The sequence below is a fragment of the Ambystoma mexicanum genome, chromosome 8 (assembly GCF_040938575.1).
Source record: "Ambystoma mexicanum isolate Mex_15411 chromosome 8, UKY_AmexF1_1, whole genome shotgun sequence".
Classification (NCBI taxonomy): Eukaryota; Metazoa; Chordata; class Amphibia; order Caudata; family Ambystomatidae; genus Ambystoma; species Ambystoma mexicanum.
Window position 1 is genome coordinate 1,623,511,928 of NC_090929.1, and position 23,275 is coordinate 1,623,535,202.

At 47.3% G+C, this 23,275-nt stretch overlaps 1 protein-coding gene across 1 annotated transcript in view; it reads left to right on the forward strand.

Annotated features, from left to right (window-relative positions):
* ATRNL1 (attractin like 1) overlaps positions 1–23,275 on the forward strand; it is a 2,575,823-nt gene that overhangs the window by 1,055,146 nt on the left and 1,497,402 nt on the right. Inside the window, exon 16 of the mRNA XM_069611898.1 lies at positions 11,740–11,953. Within this exon, the coding sequence (XP_069467999.1) occupies positions 11,740–11,953 (214 nt within the window). The remainder of the gene's footprint in view (positions 1–11,739; positions 11,954–23,275) is intronic.

The window sequence follows — 23,275 nt, forward strand, 5'->3', positions numbered from 1 at the left end:
GTTTTGGGTGGGGAGGGCAGGAACTGGGTGAGAATTGCCGTAGGGATTAGCATGGCCATGAGAAGTCATTTCACTGTTAGCACCTTCATTCATATCCATACATTTTTAGGTAATTGAAATCGTGATGTGGGGTTAGCACTTGCATGCTAGGGGAGTGATTAGAAGGGAAGTGGTGACATGAGACATCTCATTCTCACAGCAGTCCTTAAGTGTGATGTTTCAGAAATGAAGGCAAGAGGTAGCTGCTTGTAACATTGAAGCTTCACCAGAAGAGTCTCATTCGAAAAGTGGAAAGATTTTAGGTGCCCCCACACAAGGAAGTTTGCCCCTTCCTCACAGCTACTGACGTTAGCACCTCTCCCAACATTTGAAGTATTAGTCCCCTTTCCCCCCTGACATTTTAGCCTAGGTGCACCTCTGATGCCATGAACCCACCCCTTAATGAAGTGGCCCCCAGGGTGGCTACATTTAGGGGTGGTGCTGAACACACACTCACAAAAACACTTTCACCCATGCATTCAACCACCAGTTACACAACTCCATACATTCATGTATACATAAAACCAAACACAGCATTGACACAAACATCAACATGCACGCATGCATTCATACATACATACACATATACGGTGGGTGGTCATAATTTCGAAAACAAAATGTCGACAGACAAAAATGTCGACAAAAAAATGTCGAAAAAAAAATGTCGACTTTCGTTTTTTTTAATTATATATTTATTTTAGGGGTTCGGGAGTTAAAAAAAAGGAAAAATTAAAAAAATAAATAAAAAAGGGGGGTGCATTGAAAAAAAAAGTCGACATTTTTTTTTCGATATTTTGACTTTCGACATTTTTGTTGTCGAAATTATCACTATACACCCACATATACATACTAATTTAATTTAAATACACATATACACTTTTAATTTAAAATAAAAAACACTTACCTTACCTCCATGCACCCTTAAAAAGCATCCACGCAGCTGACACGTAGACATGCTGCCTGACAAGAGAGAACTCCTCTCCCATCAGTCAGCGTGGTCACGCTGAGCAATGTGAACACACTGACTGACAATAGAGAACTCCTCTCCCATCATTCAGTGTGGTCAGGCTGAGCAACGTGAACACACTGACTGACAAGAGAGAACTCCTCTCCCATCATTCAGTGTGGTCAGGCTGAGCAACGTGAACACACTGATTGACAAGCGAGGAGTCCTCTATAATCAACATGAACACACTACTGACAGGAGAACTCTCCTGTCAGTGAGCGTGGTCATGCTGAGCAACGTGAACACACTGACTGACAAGAGAGAACTCCTCTCCAATCAGTCAGCATGATCACGCTGACATGAACGCACTGACTGACAGGAGAGGAGTCCTCTCCCATCAGTCAGTGTGGTCACACTGACAACATGAACACACTGACTGACAAGAGAGAACTCCTCTCCTGTCAGTCAGCATGGTCATGTTGAGCAACGTGAACACACTGACTGACAAGAGAGAACTCCTCTCCAATCTGTCAGCGTGGTCACACTGAGCAACGTGAACACACTGACTGACAGGAGAGGAGTCCTCTCCTATCAGTCAGCGTGATCATGCTGAGCAACGTGAACACACTGACTAACAAGAGAGAACTCCTCTCCCATCAGTCAGCGTGGTCACACTGACAACATAACACACTGACTGACAAGAGAGAACTCCTCTCCTGTCAGTCAGCATGGTCATGCTGAGCAACGTGAACACACTGACTGACGAGAGAGAACTCCTCTCCCATCAGTCAGCATGGTCACACTGACAACATGAACACACTGACAAGAGAGAACTCCTCTCCCATCAGTCGGCGTGGTCACACTGACAACATGAACACACTGACTGACAAGAGAGAACTCCTCTCCCATCAGTCAGCGTGGTCACACTGACAACATGAACACACTGACTGACAAGAGAGAACTCCTCTCCTGTCAGTCAGCATGATCACGCTGACATGAACATACTGACTGACAGGAGAGGAGTCCTCTCCCATCAGTCAGTGTGGTCACACTGACAACATGAACACACTGACTGACAAGAGAGAACTCCTCTCCCATCAGTCAGCGTGGTCACACTGACAACATGAACACACTGACTGACAAAAGAGAACTCCTCTCCTGTCAGTCAGCATGGTCATGCTGAGTAACGTGAACACACTGACTGACGAGAGAGACCTCCTCTCCCATCAGTCAGCGTGGTCACACTGACAACATGAACACACTGACTGACAAAAGAGAACTCCTCTCCTGTCAGTCAGTGTGGTCACGCTGAGCAACGTGAACACACTGACTGACAGGAGAGGAGTCCTCTCTTGTCGTTCAGCATGTCCACGTTTTCAGTGGAATGACGGGAGGCAGCAGAGCTCACTTCTGAGCCCTGCTGTCTCCCATTATTTTGCTGTTTGTTGCGGAGCCAAACGGCTTCACAAGAAACAGCAAAATCATTGCAGGGGCAGCACAGTCCCCCGTGTGAATAAAGGACACGAGAGACTGTGCTGCCTTCCACTTAGGAGAGGGGGCCGCGAGGCACCCAGCAAGCGCGAGGCCCGGGGCAGTTTGCCCCCCCTGCACCCCCCTCGTGACGGCCCTGGTTCTGTATCTTTCTTCAACTCCCAGCAGCTTTCTTCTTTCTTTCTTTCTTTCTCAGTCTCGCCCCATCTCGCCCTCTTACCCCTTCTCGCTCTCGCTTTCCACACCTCCCTCTCCTTCTCTAGCTCTCTTTCTAACTCTATCATTCCAGCTCTCTATCTCTTTCACTCTCTCCTTTCTCCTTCCCCCTCTATTCTCTGTTCTGGTTTTCTGCATCTCTCTATCTCTCTTTGTCTCTCCTTCAATCTACATCCCTTTCTTTCTATACTTCTACCATAATCTCTCGCCCAGACCAAATAAGAAAACATTTGGGCACCAAGCGTTGACCTAATTTCCTTGTATGGTTTGGGGTAAATCCATCCCGTACTTTTTAAAATATTTGACAGAGAACGCGGTGCCCGTTTCACCTTAAAACCTTTAGATCTGTCTTGGTGCTTTGCAGCAGAGATGCTGAGAAAGGCTAATATAATCTTTTGGGTGGGGTATGGGGTTATTAAGTAGTTAAAATATTTGATGGAGAAGTGCCCCTTCTCCCACAATTATAGCTATATATGTATTTTTGCTCTATACGAGAGATAACCGCGGTTATAACAGATACAACCAGGATTATCCGAAAATGAAAAGTGGAAAAAATGCCATTTGGAGGAGGACAAAGGATGAAATGTCATGAGGCTAGAGGTCTGGCGGGGGAAAGAGGACACCATGTGAAATTGGGGATTTAGGTGGAGGGGGGATTTTCTGTCTGGGAACCAAGTTCAGAGCTCAAAAGTTTTCGCATAACTGGGGTTATCAGGCAGGATAACCGCGGTTATGATAGAAAACTAGATCAGGAATGAAAGTGCGTCAGACATAGAGGACCAGTGTTGTCGGCACTCGGAGAGGGGTAGGGAAGGAAAAATAACTTGGGGTGGGTGGGGTGGCACAAAGAGGGGGGCACATTGTGAGTGCTTGGGAGGGCAGGGAAGAGTTTTGGATTATACATGCTTTTGACGCATAACCAGGGTTATTTGTGTGCGTTTACAGATAACTGTCATTTGTAGTACATTGATAATGTGTGGTTATGGGGCAAACTTTTTTAAAAAAAAGAGTTTAAAAAATGAGACAACTACAATACAACTCAATTAAGACAAAAAAAGGCACATTTTAAAGCTACAGTGAGGTTGGTGTTAAGGGGTGCGGCTGAAGGCTATGGCTAGTGGGTCCCAACGCAACCTAGTAGTGTGGCCACGTCCGAAGGCTGTAGCCACTAGTCATGGTCAGAGGACATGGCTAGTAGGCACGTTTAGGAAACCTATTGGAGCAATATGTAGAGTGGCCAAAGGCCATGGCTAGTGGGATCAGAAGAAAGCTATTGGTGAAACATGTAAAGGGACCATTGCTTAAGGCCGGGGCCAAGGTCATGGGTGACGGGAATGTCTAATGAGCGGGAAGGGGCCACAGCCAAATCCCATGGCCATCCCATGGTCCAAAAGAAAGCTATTCGAGCAACATGTACAGTGGACATAGCCAAAGGACGTGGCCACTGGCCATGGCTAGTGGCCCATAAAAAAACGATGGTATAACAAAACCCTTGAAATTCACTGAAACAAACTTTAGTGTAGTCAAGTTGAACAGATTTAACACAACAAAACCCTTGCATTTCAGTGGGAAGTCATGTCCAGCTTAACTCGGTGTGTTAACCAGCTCCTTAAATCCAAGGTAAGCCTAACTAAGTATAGCAGGCTATTCCGTCCTTTATTTCAGGATGTGGTAATGGGGCAATTTCCCCAGTCCTAGAATTATCTGAAAAGCAAGCGCTGCCTGCCACCATTTATGGTGCAGAGATCTGGGGCTTTGCAAACACAAAACTGTGTTGTCCCCGTTGAGAACATCTTCTTAAAGAAGTTGCTGCTCCTGCCTAAGAATGCCTCGACCGCATTGACACATCTAGAATTGCAAGTACTGCCTCTGGCTGATTTAGTTGCCCTCCAGCCAACCCTGTATTGGGTTAGAGTTTGGTCTTCCCCGAGCCTCGCCCCCTACAAAGATGCTCTGAGCGATTTTTTGGAATTGTAAGGTGCAAAAAGCCAGAACTGGGTCCTCCATGTGAAAAAGATGCTGTGCGGCTAGGCCTTAGACATATTTGGGAATATCACATTGAGTGTCGCCCTTCTCTTAAGGCAGAGGTTAAGATGACTGCCAAACGTAATGCCTTTGGGATCCTGCAGTCACGAAGGGAGGCCCTGAAAAATGGCCCTGTATTCCTCTTGCCAAGTTCACTGGGGAGTAGTAGACCCTTTCCAGATAGTATACACCCACCTTATGAGCTTTCTTTATATGTCCGCTTTAGACTGGGTCTGCTGCAAACTGCTTGGTACACACGTGATTGGTCCGCTCAGAATACTGCTCATTGCCCACTCTGTAAACAGGTTTATTGAGACCCGGATCCACTTTACATTGTTATGCCCACCTTTAATGGAGCTACGGCGCGGTATTCATTACCTCTTTTGCTTGGCATAGGGTTGAGAAGCACAAGGGATTCAATGCAGTTCCTCATTGATATGATGGAGTGGAAAGTGGTTTTAGCCTCTGCCAGATATTTTTATTGTGCCTGGCTTCTAAGAAGAAAGTTGTTGGGCATCGATTTACCTCAACCACAGGCTACCCTCGAGGCTGCAAGCTCTGTCTGCCACCCTGCTGTTCAATTCACTTTTTTTTCTATGCACCTTTTGAGGCTGCGAGCTTTGCTCTCCTCAAGGCCTAAGTAACATTTTAAAGATGTTTGTTTAATTTACTTTACTTTTCCGCAATGAGTGCGGCCTTAGCCGCCAAGGAATTATTGTCTGTGGTCTTATTTATTTTAGGCTAAATGAATTTGATTTTTTCAATTGTGATTGTGTGTTGTGTTGTGCTAAAAGACACATTCGAATAAAGTTTTGAAAACAAAATGAGTTGTATTGTATTGTAGTAATCATTAATATAGCACATTTTCCCATTTGTAATGCCTCAACGCGCTTTGTATTAGGAATGCCCTTGGTGACCGAAGTCCAGGTAATGGGAACGTTCTAAGAGGAGGCTTGTATGGATTTGGCCAAGATTAGGATTTAGGAGGGCTGGCTAGGCTCTGGTAAGCTACCCAAGAGGTCAGGCATGTGGATGGGTGCTGAGGGAGTCACAACAGCGCCCTAATGCTGGAGACTCGATATGTACCCAGTTAGACCAATTTTGTCATAGGTTGTCACTGCATTCTAATGGCAGAGGTTTTGAGGCAAGTCTGGTGTTTCAGTGTGAAAAGGTTATGTGACCAGCAAGACTGAATTTGTTGTAGCTGCATTCTAGAGTGCGTGGATGGATAATCATGCCTGCGGCAGGTGTTCTCCAAAGTGTTGTGTTTATACATACATTAAGCTCAGATAGAGCTTATGTTTGATGTCGTTGTGTCATCCGATCTTCTGTGAGGAAGTAAAAGCAATAGAGTGGTTGGCCTGGAACATCTTCTAGGTGGGGCAGATAGGCTACCAGAGAAACTGGGCTCATGGGATTCTCCGAGCGCAATAGACAGGTTACCTTTATTGCCTTAAAACATATCTTCCACATTCCAGTTCAATACATCTACACCAACAAGCATGCCACCTTTGTGTCCTGAGTCTACTTCTGCACCCTTACACTTCTCCCGCAGGGGTCTCTAGTTTGCTAGGGTCTTTCTTCCGTTCTATGCTCCCTTTAGTGCATCACAGGTTTATGGGCCTTCTCTGTGGCTCAGTCAATAGGCTAACCCTCTGCACCTTCTCCTACCTCTTTCTTTTGCACATTTCACACTCCACTGCCATCCACCAAGTGTGTTTTGTAGGGATCACTCACGTCTTTGACACCAAAAACACACTGTCCCCAAGACCTCAGCCAACTGTTGCTCCTTCTCACCCCTACCAGACTAACTGTTCATTCTCCATCTTCTGGAGATCTGGTATATTTTCTATCTCCTTACAGGTATGTATCACACATGTATCTGTCCTTCATTGCCCTCTTCACCCATCATTGTTTATTCACTGACAACACTCAAATCGTCTTCTCTCGCCCCAGAACGGTCCTCTTTCTCTCTCTCTCCGCTGAATCCCTCTTGCCATGTGTCGCTCTCCGATGCTACGTTTCCTGATGCTCCACTCTTCTAAGCGAAATGACCTCTCTGCCGACCTCTTAAGGCAACGCCACTTCTCTCCTCTCCCATTGCCTTTCCACCTGACTTACTTAGCGCAACCCCCAATTCTTTTAATTTGGCTTCCCTCTTTGGCAGGGAACTTTATCTCCATCACTACATCACCTCTACAACCCTGGCCGCTGAGATCAATCAAGCTCAATCTGTGGAACCTTTTAAATACATTGCCCCATCTCGTCTTGCGATCTTCCGATAGGTTTATTTCTACTCTTTCTCTCAGCAGGTTGGATTACTGATCCATTCACCTCCAACTCTACTGTCCACAAAGTCCTACACTGTGCTACTCATTCCTGCACACACCACCACACACGTTGCTGAAGCTTTTGTAGACATCGTCTTCATGCGCCATTTTTAGCTATGCAAAATCTCCCCATTTTCAAACTCTTTGTAGTCTATAAATCTATCCATGGGCAACTCCCTTACCAGGCTAGCACTATGCCCCACCACTCCCACCTTCTGTTGTTGGCTCAGCAGCTCTCGTCAATTTGCCATGATGTTGGTCCTTCACACTCCTCACGGCGCAGTCAGAAAACTCCAAAACCAAGGACAGTGCCAGATCATCCGTCTTCTAGACGGCCCTCAAGGAACACCTACTCCCTGACTAATAACCCTATAGATGTGCATTGATCGAAGGTTTATTGATTGGAAATCATCTAGTTGTCCCCATCACATTCACGTGACCTTCACCTCATATCCCGGCTCTTGCCTTGCCTCCATGGAAGCACCGAGCACTGTGTGTGCTCGATCTTTGGTCTGCCTTTTGTTCCGTACCTCTGGTCTAAGTGTTTTTGTAAATAAATAGATATACCTGGAAGGCTTTCACAATGAGCGTACCTTTTTTAGCAGCACCCTGAGATATTTGAGGCGGTTAGGGTTCAAGAAATATTGTGACATGATGACAAAACATGTAAGGTGTAGAGACTAAATCTGTCATAGAGATCGATTTTGAAGATCAACCCCTCCATTTTTTTAAGAAAAGGTTTTTTAGTCGTACCTATGATTTAGGTTCAATGTGATACGCATTTTGATATGAACCCCACTTAAGATTGCCGAAGGGAAGTTTGAAAAATAGTTGGTGTCCTGAAGAATTTGTATGCTAATGATTTACGATTGAATACTGATATAATAATTTTGTTTTCGAAATAAATAATTTGAAGACTGGTGCTATGTATACCGTGGACCCTATCTGGCCCAGAAAGAGGGCACTGTTTTGATAGAAGCTTTTTTTGTGTTTTATGCATGTGAATTGTCCTGATTCGGCAGGGTTCAAAGATACAGAACTGCCCCGGTGTGTGGTAGTAAGGTCGCAGTGCATCCAATGTTTCTATGGGGTGCACTAATGTATGGTGGGCACAAAGTGCAACAGCTGCTACTGCTTAATACCTCTGGTGATCAGCAGAGCAAACACTGGTTAATCTGTAAGATGCTAGTCTGTGTCTTCAGCTAGGTACTGGGTCTGTGGCTCTGTGATTTGGTGAAAAATGAGCAGAATTGAAGCCAGAAGAGCATGTCAAGCTGGGGTGGGTGCTTTGTTGCTGAGTTAATGAGTCTGTCTGAGGGGAACCACTGTCCTGCTAGAGCTCAGGCAAGTAGCCAATGATAAAAGTGGCAAGACACATGTGGAGGAATGCCCCAAAGATACCAATAGCAGGTGGGAAGAGCGAGGCCGAGCGGCGAGAGGAACTGGTGGCAAAATCCAGTTGGAGGAACTCCCAAAACCTCCCAATAGCAGGTGGGAAGAGCAAGGCCGAGCGGCGAGAGGAACAAGTGGCAAGACCCAGTTGGAGGAACTCCCAAAAGGTACCAATAGCAGGTGGGAATAGTGAGGCTGAGGGGAACAGGTGACAAGACCCAGTTGGAGGAACTCCCAAACACTAGCAATAGTGGGTGGGGTGAGAGGAACTAGTGCCAAAACCCAGTTGGAGGAACTCCCAAAAGCCCCCAATAGCAGGTGGGAAGAGCGAGGCCGAGCGGCGAGAGGAACAAGTGGCAATACCCAGTTGGAGGAACTCCCAAAAGGTACCAATAGCAGGTGGGAATAGTGAGGCTGAGGGGAACAAGTGACAAGACCCAGTTGGAGGAACTCCCAAACACTAGCAATAGTGGGTGGGGTGAGAGGAACTAGTGGCAAAACCCAGTTGGAGGAACTCCCAAAAGCCTCCAATAGCAGGTGGGAAGAGCGAGGCCGAGCGGCGAGAGGAACAAGTGGCAAGACCCAGTTGGAGGAACTCCCAAAAGGTACCAATAGCAGGTGGGAATAGTGAGGCTGAGGGGAACAAGTGACAAGACCCAGTTGGAGGAACTCCCAAACACTAGCAATAGTGGGTGGGGTGAGAGGAACTAGTGGCAAAACCCAGTTGGAGGAACTCCCAAAAGCCTCCAATAGCAGGTGGGAAGAGCGAGGCCGAGCGGCGAGAGGAACAAGTGGCAAGACCCAGTTGGAGGAACTCCCAAAAGGTACCAATAGCAGGTGGGAATAGTGAGGCTGAGGGGAACAAGTGACAAGACCCAGTTGGAGGAACTCCCAAACACTAGCAATAGTGGGTGGGGTAAGAGGAACTAGTGGCAAAACCCAGTTGGAGGAACTCCCAAAAGCCCCCAATAGCAGGTGGGAAGAGCGAGGCCGAGCAGCGAGAGGAAGAAGTGGCAAGACCCAGTTGGATGAACTCCCAAAATGTACCAATAGCAGGTGGAAAGAGTGAGGCTGAGGGGAACAAGTGACAAGACCAGTTGGCGTAACTCACAAAAGCTCCCAATAGCAGGTGGGAAGAGCGAGACCGAGCAGCGAGAGGAACAAGTGGCAAGACCCAGTTGGAGGAACTCACAAACGCTACCAATAGCAGTTGGGAAGAGCGAGGCCGAGGGGCGAGAGGAACAAGTGAAATGAGATGAAAGGTGCAGACATGAAGCCGGTGTCCCAGTAGGAGAATGGGGTGCGGGTGCCTTGTATAGCAAGCACTGCTGACAGACTGTAAGAGCCTGTCTGAACCACATTGGGAACCGGGTTGGAGTTGTGGTTCTGGCCCTCTACTCCTCAGCATGAGCAGTGGTTGGGATGTAAAGCAGTGTGAAGGTGAACAGTATTTTGCGAGTCGCAGCCCAGTCATTTTCCTTTGTGGCACGAGAGTTACTGTCACTGAGAGGTAGAAAGCAAACCAATGATACTTGTTTGTTGCAAGTTGTGCATTTAATGCTGCACAAAGCAAAGCGCGTGTCTTCGAAGCCCCAAGAGAACCAACGTTAACTGTCTTCTGGGGGCTGAAGTCATGTTACTCTGCGCTTTAGTACTTGGACTACATGTCCCAGGATGCAGTGTCAGATCTTACGTTCACACTCTTATGATATGCTTTCGCACTTTGACCGCATTTCCCAGAATGCAGTGTTAGGCCACAATTGTGTACTTGTACTTACAGGATTTCTCTTCGACTTGGCAATTTCCCTAAATGACCTGTTGTTGAGTCTCTGCTACACATTCAGCCTTACATCATCTGCCACCTTGCCTGCCGATCATAGCACCGCTTGAGGGACACGTCTCTCATTTCGGAGGCTAGCCGTGCTTTTCCATCACTCTGGGGATATCACCTTCCACAGCGTTCCTGCCAACATTTCCAGTATCCTTCCCTCCTCGGGCAACACTGCCTAGGGGGATCACTGCGCTTCTCTCACCAGTCGTTCCTGGAGGCGCTCTCCCCCAGCTTCTCCACTGATCTCCCGCTGCTTCCTCCAAGTTTCAGAATACCTTCAGCAACCAGGGTTCTTTGGTACAGCCTTCCACCTGGGATCATCCCAACCAAGATCAGGGTGCCTCCTGCTTATGCCATCCTCTGGGCTATCGCTCTTCCAGCTTCTGCCTCTGTGTTGCCCTTTTGGTTGAGACTCACACACCCGGCTACCACTGGTTCCATTGGTCTACTGGTATTTAGGTCCTCCTCCTTTCCCTGGTATTCTCTGTTACTGGCATCTGGCCACATGTTGTAAGGAAGGGAGGGTTGGGCCATCATCTTGGATCAGAGTAGTCTCTCTTGTGGGGGTGGGTTTGATCAGAGGACATTGTTCCTTGTATTTCTGGTTTACCAAGGATATCTAGCTGGATTCCTGCTAACACCAATGCTTGCATGCAACAGGCATTTGTGTTGCTTGATGTTGTCACTTGGCCACAGGCAGGTCTTCTACTTTACTTGGATTGGCAGCCTACCGTGATCAGGAAGGTTGGTCCAACTTTGAGATCCACTAAGTACCCGCAACCCTCTTGTGGTCTGCCCAACATCAGGCCAGTACTTGGCAGGATTGTTGGCCAGATGTACAGGTATGTGGCATCCAGTGATGTGTCTTAATAGTCCCACTTAGTGGAACAGTGATCTGATTACCTTTCGACAAAGAGATCACCATAGATTTGAATGCACTGCTTTTTGATGGATTAAACTGTGTGAAGAAAGCCTCTTGGAATGCGTCGTCTCATTTATAGTGTTGCCTTCGAGTCCTGAGAGTTGTGGTTCATTTCGGTATGCAGAGTTTGCTTTCAAGACCCAGAACTCGTCTTGTACAATGGTAATGGATTAATAGAATCAGAGTTTGTTGGCAGAGGTGAAAAACCAGGTCCACCAATTTAATGACAAAATAGCTCAGCGAGTCAGGTGCTTGACCCAGTCATTTGTCTTCAGTCCGCAAGACACATTTCAATCCTTTCAGGCAGACTCTGTCTTTCATCTTTACGGAGTTGATAAATTGAGTACCAATTTAATTGAGTAGTAGTAAATAAACTTAAAATGCAAAGAAGTGGAAGGTTATAAGGTTATAATTAAAATGAGATATTATTGCATGATATAAGAGAAGTGTGTGACCGCAATTACAATATGTGGCCTATATGTGTTGCGATGGTGTAGACTGAAGACCACGGACTGATCTAATTATCACTATTGTTCTTCCTTTGTAGAAAATAGCCCCTTGGGTGGGGTTACGCAAGATCAACATCTCCTACTGGGGCTGGGAGGACATGTCACCTTTCACCAATACAACCCTCCAATGGTTGCCCGAAGAACCCAACGATTCTGGATTCTGTGCATACCTGGAGCGGCCGGAGGTCGCGGGTCTTAAGGCCAACCCATGCACGGCTGTGGCTGATGGACTTGTCTGTGAGAAGCCAGTTGGTAAGTACCCCTCAGCTTTGTAGTAGGAAGCGTGCCGTTCTGATTGCTGTAGCCCCATTACATAGCCCTGATCATCAAAGTTTTCCTCTTATGTTAAATTGCTCAAAGGGAATTTGACTGAAGGGGATGTATAGATTATCTAAACTATGTATCGTATACCTTCATGTAAGTCAGATTGCCAGGTTCTCTGTTTATCTTAGGATTTGTTGTAATTCTAAGCTTTATCTGCAGGTCTACTGTTGGTAGTCTCCTCTCGCCCGCCTTCAATATCGGTTGCATTGATGATGGGCCTTGGCCTGCCAGCGTATGTGCCAACGCTGCTTACATTGTAGATGAAATCCTGACAGCTTCAGCTTAAGCCAAAAAAGCTAGAGTGTCCAAGTTACACCAGGGTTGAGAGTGCGGTGAGGAAATGTTGGGGACTGCAAACTCAACTCAAGACCCAAGATTACATGCATGGGCCGCAACAACTGCTCCTGCAGCCTGCGGATATCTGCAAGTGAAATATAAGACCGCCTCCAAGCCTGGCTGCTTAGCACCAAATCAAGGCTCATAGCTCCCTCCTGAAAACCTTCCAAATGATGCACTCGTCAGGAAAGAAATGTATATCCAGTAGACCTATCACCCCATCACCTATCTTCTCGTCAATGGGCAGAGCCTAGAGAGAGTTGGTTCCGTGCAAATCCATGCCAGCTGTGACCACCACATGTCAATATATGCATATGACTGGGGTGCCGAAACCCTGGGTAGCACAAGGACAATCACCATTCAATAGGTCCAACATGCCTTTTGTCACCTAGGACACATGTTATGTTATTTTGCATTTATATAGCGCCTTATATACCATTGGTATGGTCTGAAGGCGCTGGTAGGTTGAACGCCCTCGGGAACCGAAGTTCGGGTCAGTAGAGAGAGTAGAGAGAGTCCAAAGGTGCGTGTGCGCACCATGTATGTGTGCAGCTGGTGCAGAGTTCGTGTAGTAGCTGCTTCTTAGTGGTAGGTGTGGTGGTTGAGAGATCAGGAGTATGTGTTCGCTCTGGCAGGATTTATCCAGACCGAGTGTGGCTGCGTTAGGCCTGAGGAGAACGCCTAGCTGGGGGGTGTGAAACCAGCAGTGTTTACTTAGAGTGATGGGGAGTGAGCGGGAGATGTTAATATGAGGACAGTTATACCGAATGGTGTCATAGTATCTCTGTGTTCTAGTTGAGTGGTGGTGTAAAGAAGAGAGTAAGCGTGGGGTGTGGTATGATATATGCTCTTTCAAATGTTCCCTGCATTCCAAAGCATATTATGTACGACACGCAATTCTATGCGATCAAGTCCGTTCTATGCACTTTTATTCATTTCAGGTGTTCAAGATTGCCCTACACACTCCTGTCTGCTTGACGCACTTACGCACTCTAGTCCACCTTGCGTGCTCTAGTCTATCCTTCGTTCTCCAGTGTGCCCCACGCATGCACTCCTGTATTCCATACGCATGCGCTCCTGTCTACCCTGCACATGTACTCCTGTCTGCCTACGCACTCCTGAATTCCATACGCATGCACTCCTGTCTTCCCCGCGCATGCACTCCTGTCTGCCCCCACACTCAGCCGCTCCCCACACTCAGCCGCTCCCCACACTCATTCGGTTTTACACGCTCATCTGGTCTAAACGTTCATCCGGTCTATACGTTCGTCCGTTCAGTATAGTCATCAGTTCTACGCCCTCCTGCGTTCTATTCGATTCTCTGTATTTACGTACTCATCAACTCTACACGTACTCATCAACTCTACACGCTTGTCCGCTCTACACACCCAACCACTCTACACACTCATCGGCTTTAGTATGTTCATCTATTTTATACACTCATCGGATCTCCATACTCATTTGATCTATCTAGTCGTCTGTTCTTCCACTCATGCACTCTTCCACTTAGTGCATTCATCTGTTCTATACGCTTCATCCATTCTAACTTTCATCCATGTCATTCACTATGTTCCCTCCTTATTCATTATGTCCATTTCATCAGTTTAGATCTCCTTATTTTCTCAATGATTTATTCATATTATCCACTTCACTGTTTTGATCTACATTACTCGTTTAGTTCTGTTTGTCTTTCTGGTTTACATTTAAGTTTATTAGCTGTCAATTTCTCGCATCAGGTAGTTTGTTGGGTCGGTGTCATTGTGATGCTGTTAGTTTGGAAAACCGGTTGGTTTTAGGGGAAGAGCCAGGTTTTCAGTAGTTTGCGGAAGGACGCTAAATCCTCAGTTAGGCGGATGTGGGGTGGGAGCGAGTTAAACAGGGTTGAGGCCAGAGCTGAGAATGATGATCCGCCTAACCTGATTGAGTTTGTCTTAGGAATTACGAGGAGGCCGGCTGAGCTTGATCTTAGGGTGCGAGTGGGATGATAAGGTATTAGCTCGTCTTGAAGATATTGAGGTCCAGTTTTATGCAGTGCTCGATGGGAGAGGCATAAGGTTTTGAAAGCCACCCTACGGGCTACAGGAAGCCAGTGCAGTGTCTTAAGGGCTGGAGAGACGTGATCTCTTGGACCGAGCGCAAGTAGCATTTTGGCCGCCGCGTTTTGTGCCCTTTGGAGTTTATTCAGTTGGTAGGCATGGGTTCCGAGGTATAGGGGGTTTGCGTAGTCCAGTCTTGATATAACGATTGATTGGACCGCAGAGAGTCTGTTGGGAAATGAGAGATATGGAAAGATGCGCCTAAGGGTTTTAAGGTGGTAGTGGCAGGACTTTGAGACATTGTTGACTTGGCGCGAGAGTGTTAGGTCAGAGTCCAGGGTGCATCCAAAATTTTTCACTGAGTTGGAGGGTGTTGGTGAGTTGCCCATGGTGAGTTGCCCATGGCGGGTGGCCAGGGTAGTGGGTGCGGAAGATGATCGGAGTTGCCGCAAACCATGATTTCCGTTTTGGAGGTGGCTTTGGGTCATCCAGAGTTCTATGTTAAGGAGGCAGGATGCCAGGTCAGGTCGGGAGTTGGGTTTCGAGTTCAGGAGTTTTAGAATTAGTTGAGTGTCGTCGGCGTAGTTGTAACACAGGATGTTGTGTGAACGAATTATTGGTGGGAGGGTGATCAGGTAGAGATTGAACAGGAGGGCGGATAGACATGCTCCTTGTGGGACTCCCGTGTCAACTGGTCGGGCTTGGGAGGTAAAGGTGGAGAGTGTCGTTATTTGGTGCCTGTCTTTGAGGAATGAAGCTATCCATTTAAGAGCGGTTCCACGAATTCCAAGGGAGTGGAGGCGGTCTAGGAGGATTGAGTGATTGATCGTGTCAAATGCGGCCGATAGGTCGAGAAGGATTAGTGCGGCGCATCCCACGGAGTCTGCTGCCATTTTAAGGTCATCCCAGATCGAGGTTAGGGTGGTTTCAGTTCCGTGACATGATTTGAAACCTGATTGGGTGGGTCTAGGAGATTGTTGGCTTTGACAAAGGCATTTAGTTGAGAGTAGGCCGTTCGGTCAATGAGTTTGGCAAGGAATCTGGTGTTTGAGATGGGGTGGTAGTTTTTGGGCTCGAGAGGGTCGAGCAAAGGTTTTTTTAATTAGAGGATTGACATGCACCATTTTGAATGCGTCGGGAAAGATACCAGAAGAAAGGGAGGCATTTATGATAGATCTTGCGTGTTCTCCTGCGCAGGTGGAAGAAAACATTTCTTTAAGGGTTGTGGCTGGGCAAGGGTCCAGTGGTGATCCAGATGGTTTGCGGGCAGATAGAAGTTTGAGAAATTGTTCTGGTGATATTGGACTAAAGGATTCGAACATTGGTTGCGTAGAGGTCGCAGCTGCTGGGCTGGCCGGTACGGGCAGAGGATTGCCTGGTGGATGTGAGAGCCAGTTTGGTGGTTAGAGGTTTTGTCCTTTCGATAGCTGTGGTGTAAAAGTGGAGGGAGAGAGAGTCACACAGTGATTGTGACATGGTCGGGACGGTTGTGATACAAGCCGGATTGGTGAATTCGGAGATGATTTTGTGGAGTTCTTTGCTTGGGTTTTTGCAGTTTAGGATTCGGGTGTTGTAGTGGGCTTTATTTGCTTTCCGGATTTTGGCTTTGTACCGATACAGGTGTCGGGCCAAGGTGGTCCTGCTCTCGTGGGTTTTGTCTTTCTGCCATTTGCGTTCTAGGTATTTGTATTGTCGTTTAGTGGTCTTCGACTCAGGAGTGAACCATTGGGGAAAAGGCCACGGCGAGTTGATGGTTTGCACGGGGGGGTGAGCCGCATCAGGGATGCGTTGAGCCATGAATCAAAGGCCTCAGGGGTTAGTTGGTTGTTGAGACGGCAGGTAGGTGGTGGAGACTGGAGGAGTGCCTCGGCTAGGTCCGGGGTGATTATTAGTTTTTTTCCAGCATTTGCGTAGATTCGGAGGTTCAGATACGAGTACGGGAAGGGGGTCGGGTGAGCAGATGGCGAACGAGAGAATGAAGTGATCGGACCAGATGATAGGGGCGGGGGGCTTTAAATGAATCAGGGTGTTGTAGCTAAAGATGGCATCAAGAGTGTGTCCTTTATAGTGATTCGGGCCGTTTATGTGGGGTTGCAGATTGATTGCATCTAATCAACCAGGGAGTGTGTCATAGGGTTGGTGGGGATGTCGAGCCATATGTTGAAGTCTCCAAGAAGGGTGAGGTTGGGATGGTTTAGTTGGAGGGTGGCGATTGAATCGCAGAGGTTGTTTGCGAATTGTCTATCGTAGCCAGGGGCCTGTAGATTATTAGGAAGCTGTGTGAGAGCGACGGGCAGAGGGATAGTTTAACGAGGAGAGATTCACAAGACGCAATGGAGGGTTGGTTATCAATGATTGAGGCGCGGAAGAGAGACTTGAAGACAAATGCTACCCCCCCTCCTCTGGACGGACGGTTCAGTGGGATGAGGGAGTAGTCAGGGGGAAAGGCTTCATTAGCGATTGGGCCGAAGTCGTCATAGAACCAGGTTTCAGTGATGAAAACTAGGTCTGGTTTGACAGAGGCGAGGAGGTCAAAGATGCAGTGTCTGTTTTTTGCTACGGATCGGGCGTTAAATAGGATACAGTTCACATCGGCAGGCAAGGTTGGTCTCGGTGCTGGAGTGGGATGGGGTGGTGGCGGAGAGTGGAGGGAGAGGGTTAGGGTGGGTGATGCTAGATGGGAATAGTGGGCGAGCAGAAAATTTGGCAGGTTTCGGGCGGGGTTGGGTGGCTGCGTGTGATAGGATGATCGGGTTTGGGTTGGGGATTTGAAGGTGGGGTGTGGGCAGTTAGGAGTTTCAGTTGCAGTTGATGAGAAATCAAGGGAGGGCGTTTCAGGAAGGGAGAGGTCACGGGGTAAGGAGGAGATTGCAGGAATGAGGTGGAGGGTCGAGACAGGGAAGGCGAGGAGTGCTGAGAGATTGAGGGGGACCGGGAACGTTTCCTCTTTAGTTTCTTTGTTGCGATTGGTGTATGAGAGAGGGTAGGGGGGTCAGAGGGGGAGGGGGAAGCAGCTTCGGTTCTTGCTAGGGCTAGGCACGCTGTTTTTAGGGAGGGGAAAAGGTGCGGTCGGGGGGAAGGTGGCAGGGGTTTGAGGGCAAGGCGGGGGGTGGGTGATTGCAGGGCGGGGTGTGCCAGGTATGATAGTGAGGGGAGGGGGCATGGTTAACGGTGGCAGGTCACAGGTGGGGTTCAGGGGAGGAGTGGTCTTAGGGTGAATGGCTCGACATCGTGCCCCCCTGGCTTGGTGTTTGGAGAGGGGAATGGCAGGGAGTCCGAAGGAGGGTGGGGTGATTTGGGAGGGGGGGATGGAAGGGAAGGCAGATCGGAGAGTGGGGGTGGTCTACGGGGTCGTTTCTGACAGACTCCGGTGGAGTGGGTGCACTCATGTTTGGTGCAAGCTTTTAGCTTGATTTAGGAGGGCTTTCTGATTGTAGTTCTAAGGTCAGTGGTGGCACCCTTTTAGGCACACTTCCAAGTTCAACTGCTCAAAGACGATACTAGACTATTTGATGCATTTCTAGATTCAATTGTAGACAGAGATGATATTATTTTTTTAGGGACACTTCTATACACAGAGAAGATATTCCGTCTGCCTCTAGATTCAATTTGATTAGAGGGGGTATTAGATTATTAATCACCGTTTTAGATTGTACATTACACAGCTATACTGTTAGTTATATTAATACGATTAATTAGGGCACGCTAGTAGGTGCACTTCTTTCAATTCAACTTTATACAGGGAGGGTATTAGGGACTTTGTACAGACAGGTTATTAGGGAGATTGGTCGGTTCGGTCTGGCATGGTATTACACTATTGCAATCTTCACAGAGAGGCTATTGTGGTCACTTCAAAATGTAACTTTCCATAGAAAGGCTATTGGGAACACTTTCTGAGTTCACATAGAGGTTGTTGGGCACACTTCTAAATTCAACTATCACCGATAGGCTGTTGGGCCCACTTATAAATATATAGAGAGGCTATTGGGCACACTTCTAATTCAACTATCACAGGGAGGCTGTTAAGCACACTTCTAAATTCACAGAAAGTCTATTGGGCACACTTCTCAATGCAATTTTCACAGAGGGGTTGTTGGGCACACTTCTAAATTCAACTATCACCAAAAGGGTGTTGGGCGCACTTATACATTTGTAGAATAAACGTAACTTTCCACAAACAGGCTATTGGGCACACTTCAAAGTGCAACTTTCCACTGACAGGTTATTGGGCACACTTCTAGATGCACTTTTCCACAGACAGGCTATTGGGCACACTTCTAAATGCAACTTTCACAGAGAGGCTATTGGGCACACTTCTAACAGCAACTTTCTCAGAGAGGATATTGGGCACACTTCTAGAATGCAGCTTTCAGAGAGAGGCTATTGGGCACACTTCTAAATTCACAGAGAGGCTATTGGGCACACTTCTAAATGCAACTTTCAAAGAGGGGCTATTGGGCACACTTCTAAATTCACAGGGAGGCTATTGGGCACACTTCTAAATGCAACTTTCAAAGAGGGGCTATTGGGCACACTTCTAAATTCACAGGGAGGCTATTGGGCACACTTCTAAATGGAACTTTCAAAGAGAGGCTATTCGGCATGCTTCTAAATGCAACTTTCACAGAGAGGATATCGGACACAGTTCTAGAGGCTATTGGGCACACTTCTAAATGCAACTTTCAAAGAGAGGCTATTGGGCACACATCTAAATGCAACTTTCACAGAGAGGCTATTGGGCACACTTCTAAATGCAACTTTCAAAGAGAGGCTATTGGGCACACTTCCAAATGCAACTTTCCACAGACAGGCTATTGGGCACACTTCTAAATGCAACTTTCTCAGAGAGGCTATTGGGCACACTTCTAATTTCACAGAGAGGCTATTGGGCACACTTCTAAATGCAACTTTCAAAGAGAGGCTATTGGGCACACTTCCAAATGCAACTTTCCACAGACAGGCTATTGGGCACACTTCTAAATGCAACTTTCTCAGAGAGGCTATTGGGCACACTTCTAATTTCACAGAGAGGCTATTGGGCACACTTCTAAATGCAACTTTCAAAGAGAGGCTATTGGGCACACTGTTAGATTCAACTCTTCAGAATGTGATTCTAACACACTATGGAGATTTTACAATGGTTTACTTTCTAGGTTGAGTGGTAGGGTAGTATGGCGAGAGGTACTTGTCTCAGTCCCCGCCCTTGCCACACTTACTTATTTTCGGCTTCTTGCTTCTCCTGCGGATACCTGCAGATACAACCTGGAGCTGTCTCTGTTGGAGCCGTCCTTTGCCTCAGGTCCTTAGCCGATGGGCTGCCGGGCAGAGGGCTGCCCTGGGAGGACTGGTAATGAGTGCAGATCTTCTTGTCAGGGCCTATCAGGGGAGGGGGCGGGCTGGGAGGCAGGAGGAGGGTAGGGAAGGGGAAGAGAGAGCGCGAGGGCCGGGAACAAACAACAGTGCACGCAGGTGTAGGGGGCCTCTACAGGGGCTGGATGGGACCAAAATCAGGGCCCAGAGGGTCTTGACTATGCTGCACTCGCCTCGATGCGCCCAGATGGAAAGTGGCACTCGAAGTGAGATGCAGAGGACTAGTTCCTACACAGGAGTTCAGGTGGCCTATCAGGGGAGGGGGCGGGCTGGGAGGCGGGAGGAGGGTCGGGAAGGGGAAGAGAGCACGAGGGCCGGGAACAAACAGTGCACGGGGCCTCTACAGGGGCTGGATGGGACCAAAATCAGGGCCCAGAAGGGTCTTGACTATGCTGCACTCACCTCGATGCGTCCAGATGGAAAGTGATACCGTCCTTGACATCAGAGGCAAGAACAGCCAACGGGTTCAACACAGACGGTGAGTCGGAAGAAGCTGATAACAAAACTGACATGTGTTGAGCCCAAGGTTGCAAGTGGCAACATTTGATGAATGTAGGAACCAGAAACGGAGAACTTGTGTATATTCTAACGGTTGTGAAAGCCCAGAGAAGGTCCAGCTGCAGAGTGGTCAGGTGCCATAGGAGTGCTCAGTCGAAGGACTCTTGCTGGTCCCTTTTGTGTTGACAACTACAGGTAACAGCAGGCCCTGGTACTACAAAGGTCACGTCAAATCCTTTGTACAATCAGAAGTCTCTGACTGGTGGTTGAGAGAGAAGGCTAGGGGAAGGGAACCCCGCTTTCAGAGACGATTGTTAACTGTGAAATAAGGCAAGTGTGCACCGAACAGAGGGATGCCGCAAGAAAGCTAGGAGAAGGAAACCCCTGCTTCCTGAAGAAAATGAGAAAAACGTAAACTGTGTTAGAAATACATGAACTGTGTTAAAGAAAGGCCGTAGTGAAACCGACGGAGGGAGGTCCAGTTGCAAGGAGGATCTGAGCCCGGCGTAGGGAGATCCTATGGGCGAAGAGCAATCGCCCAAAGTGCAAGACTGCCGAAAAAATCTGTGTTTGTTTATTGTTTTGGTCCAGCAAGCCTCCAAAGGAAAGAGACTTGGCCCTTGAAGGTTCTGGTATCGAACTGGAATCATGAGCCTCATGCTGGCCCTGGAGTGTGCTGTGCTCGATTTGTCCCGTTCTTGACACGTAGGGAAGGGAGACCCTGCCCTACCATTTTCACTTATTTTAGGAACACTTTCTTTTCTGGTGAACATTTTCCCACACTCTTTTTGTAACTTAGTGGTGAGGATTGGCAATTTTTTTTTAATGTATAGGCCCTTTTGATTTGACAAGACGCTACTAGGACTGCCTTATTATTATTGGATGGTTGTAACTTGCTAGCATCTTAGCTTTAGGTTTAGATTAGATGTGTTTCTCACCCCTGCATACAGCTTAATAAACAACCTTGAACTGTGATCACTTGTGTCTGTCTTTAACTTGGAAAGGAACGCAGTTTACATCAATTTTGACTGTCTAATAGCTTCACATTCTGCATGTACCAGTGATTTCCACAAGGAGGCTTTATTTTTATAAGCAAAGATGGGTTTGTCAGGGAAGAGATTAGCAGTGATATCATCATGCTGCAAAATATTCCAATGTTTAGAGATGATTTGCTTTACTCGATTACTTTGACGTAAGTAGGTGTAAGTGTAAAGCAAATTAGCCAATTCACGTCAAAGTCTTCTTGTATTAGTGTATCTCGTGGCAAGGTATCGGCTTTGGTTTTAGCAACCTATATGTGTCCGTCATCATAGTACCTTGATCTAAAGCGCTCCAGCATCTGGTTACATTGCTTCTCATATTCCATTGGGTCAGAAATTATCCAAAGTTTTACCAGTTGACTAAAGGCTAACCCTTTCGTAGTATTCGGAGGATCAAAACTTTTTGCATGTAGGAAGCTGTTCCTATCTGTTGACTTGGTATATAGTGAAGTATATTTCCCCTCACTGAATTGCACATGGCTGTTTAGGAAGCGCATTGCTGTCTAGTCTATGCAAAAGTGAATTTAATGCAGTCATGTAGAAAATTAACTCAGTCTTGGTTCCCTTCCAGACGCCAATGAGATCATCAATATAACATCTATAGAAGAGCATGTGAGATTGTGCCCTCTCTGTTAATATCAGATGCTGCTAGAAGTAATGCACAAATACATTGGCATAACCTGGGGCCACACTCGCCCCCATGGAAGTACCAGTTCGGAGATAAGACTTTTCTAAAAACAGAAAAAAACGATTCAAGACCAATTCGAGTAGTGCAAGTACAAAGGTTTTGTCTGCTGGGAACAAGAGAGATGCAGAGTCCATGCACTGTCATTCTATACGCTTTTTGGGGGATTGACAACAAGTTGGCATCAACATAAAAGCCAAATGGGATGTTGGCAAAAGAAACATTAATCAGGATGTTCTTTTCCAAAGGTCCCTTCCCTCTGATTCCAGTCTTTTGGCCATCTCCGCCTTTAAACTGTATGGACTGGATGTAAAGTGGATTAATTCACACACACCATTTAGCCGTGTAGACTTAGGCGGACCGAAAACCTTCTCCACATCATGAACTAGTTGCAGGGTTTCTGAGGTTCTGTACCCAACCACTGATTTGAGCTTGAAGTTACGTGAGCTTTACTGGACATAGGCAGCAGTGAGAGCTATGGAGGGGTCGTGGGGCTGCCTGAGCGTTCCCTTGCCTCCTCTCCCCTCATGTCTCTGATCCGGCCATAGTCTCCCTAGCCTGGCAGAACATTCCAGGTCTGGGTAGCTGGTCCTCAGTCTCCCCTTCACTGCCTACTCATTTTATCTTTCCTTCTACCTCCATGGATATTTTCTTCTTTGTGGTATTGCCTTCTCTCCCTGATGCTACGTCCCTGATCTCGAGACCACTTTCACTGCCACTGCCAACTCATGATGCTCCTACTTCCACCTCCTCCACACTACTGTCTTCCCCTGATGTTACCTATTTCATCCTCCTCCTCGCCCTTGGGTTTCACCACCTCTACCTACAACCTGCCTAATACCAATGGCTCTCCATGCCAGGTTTTTGTTGTTTTACTCTTCCTCTTGGATCTGTTCTCCTTGCAATTTTACCACAAACCGCACCTACTCCCATCCATTCTCCTGATCTATTGTGGCCCCCTCCTTAAACTTCCTACTTCCCACCACTTCCTTCTTCAATTCTTGTCCTCTGATGTTACTACCTCCTCCTTCAGCTCCCTAATTCTCACCACACTCTTCTGTCCACTCTCACACTCTTGATCTTGCCAACTACTCCTTCACCGTCTTAGCTCTCACCACCTCATCCATCTCTCTACTGCTGCCATCTCTCCATTGTCTTCTGTCTCTCCAGCTTCCAATCTTTCAACCGCTTTCCATACTCTGCATCGCTCCTAGCATGAGCCTCCTGCACCTGCACTCTACACTAGCAACTCTGGCTAGGTGCCTTTTTACTGTGTTTTCTCATC